The sequence below is a fragment of the Myotis davidii genome, unplaced genomic scaffold (assembly GCF_000327345.1).
Source record: "Myotis davidii unplaced genomic scaffold, ASM32734v1 scaffold444, whole genome shotgun sequence".
Classification (NCBI taxonomy): Eukaryota; Metazoa; Chordata; class Mammalia; order Chiroptera; family Vespertilionidae; genus Myotis; species Myotis davidii.
The window spans coordinates 798405-807359 of NW_006294767.1; the positions used below are offsets into that span (position 1 = coordinate 798405).

The 8955-nt window shown below is 44.9% G+C and overlaps 1 protein-coding gene across 1 annotated transcript in view; it reads right to left on the minus strand.

Moving 5' to 3' along the window:
- The window catches only part of RASA3 (RAS p21 protein activator 3), a 70865-nt gene extending 63709 nt beyond the window's left edge, over nt 1-7156 (minus strand). Inside the window, exon 1 of the mRNA XM_006769303.2 lies at nt 7042-7156. Coding sequence (XP_006769366.1) covers nt 7042-7118 — 77 coding nt within the window. The 5' untranslated portion in view covers nt 7119-7156. The remainder of the gene's footprint in view (nt 1-7041) is intronic.
- Between the last annotated feature and the right edge of the window lie 1799 nt (nt 7157-8955).

The following is an 8955-nucleotide window of genomic DNA, read 5'->3' on the forward strand; positions in this document are numbered from 1 at the left end:
GGTTATGGCGGGTCCACTGGATGCTGTGCACAGCTCACACCGCTGCACACAGCTCCCAAAACGCCAAGACCTGTCATCCACAGCAGCTTCTCTCCTCCCACTCCCCGTGTCTCCCGGGCAGAAATCACATGTTCTTAACCAGTTACAATCAGACCATCTTTATTAAGGCCTGGCCGCGCTTTTCACAGTGACTGAGAGAATTCTTAGAAGACCGAGTCACATGCTGGCCAGTTGTAACAGCAGAAACATTTCAAACTCCAAAATAAAGGCCCAGAAAAAGGAGAAGAGTGTCAGGCAGGAGCCCAGAGGAGGAGAGGGGTGGGCACCCTGTGGGGGAAGCTTTTAGGGTCTCCTGCAAAAAGTTCTAACTTGTGCAGGGTAACCCCATTAACTCCGGCATCCTGCCAGCCCGGAAACTGCCCAGCCCATGGTCCCGAAAGGAGAAAGGAAGGGAGCCACCCTAACGCCCCACTCAGATGGCTCCTTCCCCGTGCAAGGCCATCCAGCTGTGAGCACACCCACAGTCTCCCCTACGGGTGCCACCGCACCTGGCACCACACTGCTAATAAGCCCCGACGGGGCCTGGGCCGGGGCCTCGCTGTGCAGGAGGCGCTGAGTGCTTGTGCAGTGAAAGCAAACCAGCGCTCGCCATCATCTGAGCTTTCCTGTGAAGCTCTGAGAGGATCCTCACATTCAGACGCGAGTCAGGATCCTGTGACTTAGGAAAAACAGAAGGAGAGATTGAAGCTGGATGTCAGGAAGAGGATGCTCAGGACACTGCAGGCTCACCCTGGACCCAGGAGGTCCCTGGAGCCGTCATAAATTCCAGGGACCCACCCCCCAGCCCACGGAGATCCTGGAACTCCCAAGGCCCACTCCGCCAAATGTCAATGTGAGGAGTCCCCAAGGCCACAACAACGGAGACTACCAGGACCTTGGTGCTGATGGCCATTGCCCGCCTCTCGAGGTGAGGAGAAAGTCCTTGCTTAGAATACTACAAATCTAAACCGTTCTTAAACGTGGAAATAACTCAGATGGGCTCCTTGACCACGGAATTGCCCCAGATACAAATATCCCTTCTTGGAAGATTGGGAGAAAGAAACAGGAGAGAGAGGACGGTAGTAAAGAGATGTTCTTACCGACCTCACCCGCCTCTGCCCTTGCTCCAGCACTGAAGCATGGCACCAAGCCTGGGACCCTGTGGGCTGGTGTGAAACACCGTAACCATGTCAGAGCCATGCGACCAGCCCTCTGCCAGAAACTAGCATAGAGGATAAAAATAAGTGCGGTGACAGAAAGCACACACGGTCTTCAGAAAATCTGATTTACATAAAGCTACTCAGGAAGATTCTTTTCGCAAGACTCACCCATAAACACAGCATCGCAAAGGTTATGGTAACCAAAATCAGGCCTTTCCAGGAAAACCCACTGCGGATGTGATTATCACTAATAAAATACAAGTGCACTGGATCCCGGATCCTCTCAGTCATGCAAAGACACTTGAAAGGATGTGTCTCCCTGTGTGGAGCACCCCAGGACTATGGAAGGGGGTGGCTCTCACCTCTTGGAATGCCCCAGGATTATGGAGGTGTGGAACCCCACCTGGTGTACCCCAGCATTGTGGGGGGATGGGTCCATCTACTCTAGCTGGTGTGGAATATCTGGGCCAGAGGTCTACATTTATATCAGAAAGAATTTTTAAAGCTTTAACTTCAGCCCAGCCAGTGTTGCTCAGTGGGTGGAGCATTGTCCCATGCACCAAGAGGCTGCTGGTTCCATTCCTGGTCAGGGCTGCAGGCTCAATCCCCAGTAGGGTCAGTGCGCATCATAGCAACTGGTCGACCGGTTGTTCTGTCATAACAGTCGCTTAGGCTTTTATACATATAGATGTTCAAGACCATTTTTGGAGCAACCCCAATTTTTTTAAACAAAAAGGCATCTTACTATGAACATAGCCTTGTTACCTGCCTTCATCACTTAGCGGAGATAACCAAACTCCCAGAAGGGTAAGCACCATTCCAACCAGAATGTGAGGAGCAGTGAGGGCTCTGCCTTTGGGGAAAAACGAGAAGGGCAGCAAGTGTCATGCCTTGGTGGCTCGGGCCAGGACCATGTGGTACCCCTTCCCTTCCAGACGGCAACCCAAATGGAAAAAGGAGGGAGGAAGCAGGAGGGCAGGGGCTTCTGGGCTGGACCTGGGGCAGAGGTCCAGGGTGGGCTATGGGGTGGAGGCTCAGCACAGCCTCAATCAGAACTGCCACTGGGGGAGGTGAGGGGCAGATCAGAAACCTTGGGACAGCACTTCACTGAGCCAGCAGCTGGGGTTTGTTTTATTTTGTTTTTCAGCATATTTTGTGGGGATTTCCTGGGGAAAGGTAGGCAATATCATCCTCACAGGAATCACTTAAACAGGGAAAAGAAAATTAAAACACTGATACTTTATGGAATATTCTTGCAAATGACTGGCTTAATCCAATACTTATTTTTAGCTCTTATTTTTTACTCTTTTGTTCATATAACATCAATATGCTCTTTTCACTGGATAAAATGGTGATTTCCTCCAGGATATAACCTCCCCCTACCCTGTTTTAGAAGCAAAAGGCAGCCCCGTCCAGCAGAGTGCTTGGGTGCCCTTGCAGACACACTGTGCAGGCCCAGCCCTGCCAATAGAGCCTTTTAGTTTAAACAAACAGTACACAAATAATGAGTTACCATTTACATGATTAAAAAATAGTTCTCTCTCAACATCAGGAAGATATTTTTCCTAGTAGGACAGAAACTTTGCCCCAAATCACTTTCCTGGAGAAGGGATGAGGCCAGGGAAAAAGGACTTATTCTCCCAAATGTGTCAGAGCCAGTGAGTTCTAACAAATAAATCTGCAAAAGATGCTATCTCTCAACCTCCAGTCCCCCACGTCAAAAATAAAGAGAAAGGCCCTAACTGTTTGGCTCAGTGGATAGAGCGTCAGCCTGTGGACTAAAGGGTCCCAGGTTCGGTTCCGGTCAAGGGCACATGCCTGTGTTGCAGGCTTGATCCCCAGTGGGGGACGTGCAGGAGGCAGCCAATCAATGATTCATTCTCATCATTGATGTTTCTATTTCCCATTCCCTCTCCCTTCCTCTCTGAAATCAATAAAGACGTATTTTTAAAAAATAAAAAATTTTTTAAAAAATTAAGAGAAAGGAAAGAAAGGAACAAATGCAGCACTTTCCTCAGATACCCTCTCAGGACTAGGTAGTGATGCTGTAGACCAGTCAGCGACTGCTGGGGAACACTCAGCACAGCATGATGGGCCTGGTCTGATCCCCGGGGGCAACCTTCTGCTGGTGAAAAGGAGGCAAAGGAGAGATGTGCTTTTCCTCCTCTCACACCCGGTCTGCGCTTAATGCTGAGTCAGAAGACAGACAATACAGAGCAGCCACTGAGCGCAAGGCTACCCTTTCGCCCGGAGGCTGCTGGGAGGCTCCTGCTGTAGCACTACATCCCTCATTTGGACAGAGTGCAAGGCCCTGCCCACTCTGACCAGCAGCCTGCCAGGAAGCCAAGCCCTTAAGCTCTTTTGAGTTCAGAAAGCAGATGTGGGCTTTTTGTTTCCTGCAGTGGCTTTGCCAAATAAATGATCAGATCTCAAAGGCGATGCTGAGCCTGAAGGAGGCATGCTGGGGAGCTGCAAGAAGAGGGCGCAGCCACCTCCTTGAAGGCAACAACTGAACTGTGGGTGTAGTGGCTGTCAACTGCTTGCATAGGTGGCCTAGTCCAGACAGAATTGCCCAACCTTGTCTCTCAGGTTTGTCCACTTCATTTCACTCTATCAGCCACCACTTGGTCTGCCTCTGAACTCTGCCCCTCTAATCAAGGCCACTCAAGAATGTAAGTGAATCTTCCTGCAATCTTCATATACGGCCTCCCCACCATCTCTCCCCTCTCGCCTTTGGAGTTTCTATGAGACATGTTTAGACATCATTCTATCTCTATGTCTCCTCTAAACCTATCTTATACTTTCCATTTCTTTGCGTCTCTGGGGTGTATTTCAAATTTGCCTTCTAGTTTACCAATTTTCCTTTCAGCTATGTCTAATCAGATATTTAATTCATCCACTGAGTTTTTCATTGAAATTCTTGTGTTCTTCATTTCTAAAAATTCTATTTTGTTCTTTTTCAAATTGGTTCAGTCTTTCTTTATTGTTTCTTTTCCTGCTCATGTTTTGAATGTTGTCTTTACTTTAAATTCATTGAACTTTGTTAGTTGATATTCTGCAAACTCTGCAGGCCTGATTCTTCTGTCTGTTGTTTCTCTTAGCAAATGAACAGGAATCTTTATTTCCTTGTTCTTTGTGTATTTTCTCCTCTTAGCTCATGGTCCATGGAACTTTATAAAGGAGAATTCTTTGGAACGGCTTGAAAGAAATGATTGGATTTGCTTTTGACGGGTATGTTGCTGCCTCACTGGATGTTATCAACTACTGATCTAGAACTACATTAAACAATATGCATGGATTGAGATTTTTCTACCATGAAGTGGTGTGGATTCAGGCTGCAAACTCAGAGAGACAGTTTTTGGTTTCAAATATTCAGGACCATGTGGCACCAGCAATTTTCCTTGCTAACTTCTTTTTTTAATCTTTATTGTTGAGAGTATTACAGATGTCCCCCTTTTTTGTATCCCATTGGCCCCTCCACCTGGTTCCTGCCATACCCTAAGCCTTCACCACCCTATTGTCTATGTCCATAGGTAATGCATATATGAATATAAATTCTTTAGTTAATCTCTTTCCACCTCTTCCTCCCACCTTCCCTCAGATTCGTCAGTCTGTTCCATGTTTCCATGCCCCAGGATCTATTTTATTCATCAGTTTATTTTGTCCATTAGATTCCTTATTCATTTATTTTGATTTTTAGATCCAATTGTTGATAGATATGTATTTACTGCCATTTTACAGTTCATATCTTTTTTTTGTTTCCTCCTCCTTCTTCCTAGCTGCTTTTCTCTTCATGCTTTTAAGATTCTTTCTTTGTCTTTTACCCTGGGCATTTTTAATTATGATTTCTACTTCTCAATTTGTCTGAAATATTTTGAAGACAATGGTCCCCATTTCTCAACCTCGCCTAAAAGAGAGGTTCCCAAATCTATTCCCTTCCCAAAGACCCTTATTCACAAGCCTAAGGAGGGTAGCGCTTTACAGAGACTGACAGTAATCCTCCAAGTCTATGACCCACGGGCCTCTAACATTGACTAAACACGGAAAGGGTTTTTCTCACATTAGGCAAATGGAAATAACCCTTAAAGGTTCAGTAACATCACCATTCCCAATGTCATCTTATCATCAACCCAAAACCAGACTTTACCTCTGACAAATTCCTCAGACTTTTCATTTTTCTTCAGGAAAGCATTCCAGAGAATCTGGTGCATGCATTAAAACAACACAACTGTAATAGCTCGGAGCCTTGCCAGTGTTGGTGGCAATGGTGCAGATGGAGAAGGAAATGTATCCATGTTTCAGGGGCAGGAGATCCTTTGCAGTTTTCAAAAAATTAAATTCACTAAGTCATTGGAATGTGTTGTTTGTTCCCACTTAGAAGCAGCAATATGCAAGGATATAATTCATCTGCTAAAAATGTTCTCCAACTCAAAATAGCCGTTTGGATGGACCCACACAACCCATAATTCAAAACCCAAAGGTGGAGTCACTGGCTGCACAGGGATTCCTCTTCACTTCATATAAACAACACGCTCAGGGCCCCACTGCTGGCTTTGGTGTGCTTCCCCCGGACTGCAAACCACTGCCCCCACCCCCCAACTGCTAACACGTATGTACCAAGATGTTCTGCCGTCTCACTGTTCGCATTTCTGGTTTCTCACTTCCCACTCCCTATAACTGCTGTGACTTTTAGTTGCCATCACTTCCTATCCCCTGGGTGTGGTCCAGGGCCAGCAGCAGAAGCTCCTGGAAGTTGTTATATATGCAAATCACAGCCCCACCTCAGACATCCTGGGGCAGACATCTGTTTTTAATAAACCTTCCAAGTGTTTCTTAAGCAAGCTAAAGTTGAGAAACACTAATGTTTTTTAATTATACAGCAAACATCTCAGTCTTAAGACCTGTTAGATGCTGCTCTTTCTTACCTGAACCCTGTCTTCCTCAAATTCTATCAATAAATGTTTTCTAGGGCTCCTACCTCAGTGAATTAGCTACTTCTATGACCATCTTGGGCATGCCTCACTAGATAAATTTAAAGGAAGGTGGTAAAAATAAAAAGTGCTTTCCAAATATTTACCCACTCAAAATCCTTGATTTGTACTCTTCTGGTGCAGTATACACTTTCCAGTCCATCTCTTATAAGACACTAGATCAGTGGTTCTCAACCTTCCTAATGCCGCGACCCTTTAATACAGTTCTTCATGTTGTGGTGACCCCCAATTTCACTGTCACAAATTGAACATAATTAAAGCATAGTGATTAATCACAAAAACAATATGTAATTATATATGTGTTTTCTGATGGTCTTAGGCGACCCCTGTGAAAGGGTCGTTCGACCCCCAAAGGGGTCGCGACCCACAGGTTGAGAACCACTGCACTAGAAGCCCGATGCACAAAACTTTGTGCAAGAGTAGGCCTTCCTTCCCCTGGCTGCCGGCACCGGCTTCCCTCTGGCACCTGGAACACAGGCTGCTTCCCTCCAGCCCTGGCTTTGTCCGGAAGGATGTCTAGAATGACGCCTGGAAGGATGTCTAGTCTAATTAGCATATTACCCTTTTATTATTATAAATTATCTTGGAGGCAAACAAACAGTCACATATGTGCGCTTTGTTCCCAATGCTGTCCAGTCCTGGGCATCACGAGCATCTGGGGAATATCAGTTTGCCACTGAGGATGGATGCTCTGGCTAAAACTGCACTATAAGCCACAGCCCATGTGGACATTTCCTAATTCTCATGCAAACTAAGCAACACAGAAGATGGCAAGATGCCACATGTGTTCAGGATAGTTTCCATACAGAATAAAACTTATCAGTATCCAATACAGCAAGAGCAGACATTACCAGAGTGATTTCTCCACGATTTTGGTCCTGAAAACCTCCTCTTGGTCCAGGTTCACGGTGCAATAGCAATCTCGCATCTTGTTTGGCCCCGGGTAAGTGGGAAGATTTTTGGCTTCACCTAAAAAGCAAGTGTAAATATGTCATCAACATAGCATATAATTATTTGGTCCCCTTGCTAATCACAGACACGTTTCCAAATAATGGGTTTATTTCATAGCAAGGCACCTGCTTTCACTTTTGTACATTCATTAGGTCTTCATAAGGTCATGGTTTTCGTGCTACCACAAGTCAAAATATTGATGAAAATACCATCGGTGGTGTTAAAAATGCAACGTAGCATTCACAGTAACCTCTAAAACAAATTGATAAAAGTAGGAATCCATCAACCTACGACTTAAGGATTTTTGTTTTGTTTTACTCACATTAGTCACTTTAATTTTTTTAATGTTTAAGTTACGGTAAATATATATGTTAAAATTAATCATCTTAATCAGCTTCAAAGGGTACAGTTCAGTAGAGTTAAATATATTCACATTGTTGTGCAACCAATCTCTAGAACTTTTTCATCTTGCAAAAAAACAAAACAAAACTATGTACCCACTAAACAACAACTCCCCATTTCCTCCTCCCCCACCTCCTGGCAACCACCCTTCTACTTTCTGTTTCTCTGAATCTGACTGCTCTAGAAACCTCATAGCAGCAGAATCATACAGTATCTGTCCTTCTCTCTCTGACTTATTTTACTTAATGTCCTCAGGGTTCACCCATGCTACAGCATGTGTCGGACTCTCTTTCCTTTTCACGGCTAAATGATATTCCATTGTGTATGTGCCACATTTTGCTTAACCATTCAATCCCCAGGTTCCTTTTTATTTTGAATTTAATTTGATAATATTAGTCAAAGTTGGGGCAATAATTAAGGAGAGAAAGACTCTTTATTGATGAGAGTAAACTATGACCTACAGCTGTTTAAAATACAGAGTGATTAATCAGTTAGGAAAAATTCCAGAAAGAGAGAGCTGCTCTAGGTTGAGTGTCTCCCTCTCACAAGCCCCTTCCTTCACACACAAGCACATTTGGAGAAAAAGGAGGAACCTTCAAGAAAGCCAGCTTGCCTGGCCAGCCTTGCAGGAAATGTCCACAATGTCACAACCCCCTATTTGACCCTGGGTCTGTCTAGAGATCATTATCAAAACCACAATGGCCAACATCCTCTGCTAGAAGCTCAGATTAAGCATGAGGGGTTGTCCAAACAGCCCTGTTTACTTGTGAACTGAGAGTGATCAGTAATGAATGAGAGGTGGCTTTCAACCGGGACAGCTGATCCCCAGGTGAGGACCACGACATAGAAGAAATGCCTCGAACATGCTATCACCTCCCAAAGTCTTCCTTGTCACCGAGTCATTTCAGTTCTAAAGATGCCTGGCTCTGGGCGTGCACTGGCACCAGATTCAGCGCTAGGAAGAGGGACAGGTGTGGGCACACAGCACCATGCCAACAACAGTTCAGGTAGATGCTGATAATTTACTTCTGTGCCAATAAATCTTATTTCTGATACACAAAGGCGTTTTTTAGGATTTCCAACAGCACCAGTATTAATCTATGCCTGTGGACATTTCTGGCATGAGACCTACCTTCTTCTCTGGGCCTCAGTTTTCCCAACTTTAAAAGAAAGAACTCTCCAAGGCCCCTCTAGCTTTGAGACTTTTCTAACCCAATAGGTTCCAGAAATTTTTCTTTCTCATCAAGGAATCATCAATGGCTATCAGTTGGTGAAGAAAAATAAATAACAAATAAATGTCTTTGTATAGCCACTATTATCCTTAAAACACCTTAACATCACAAGGCTTCCTTCCAGAACGTGCCATTTTTACATGAGCTGAGCAAATGAAAACATGGCCAATCTGGGAAGAG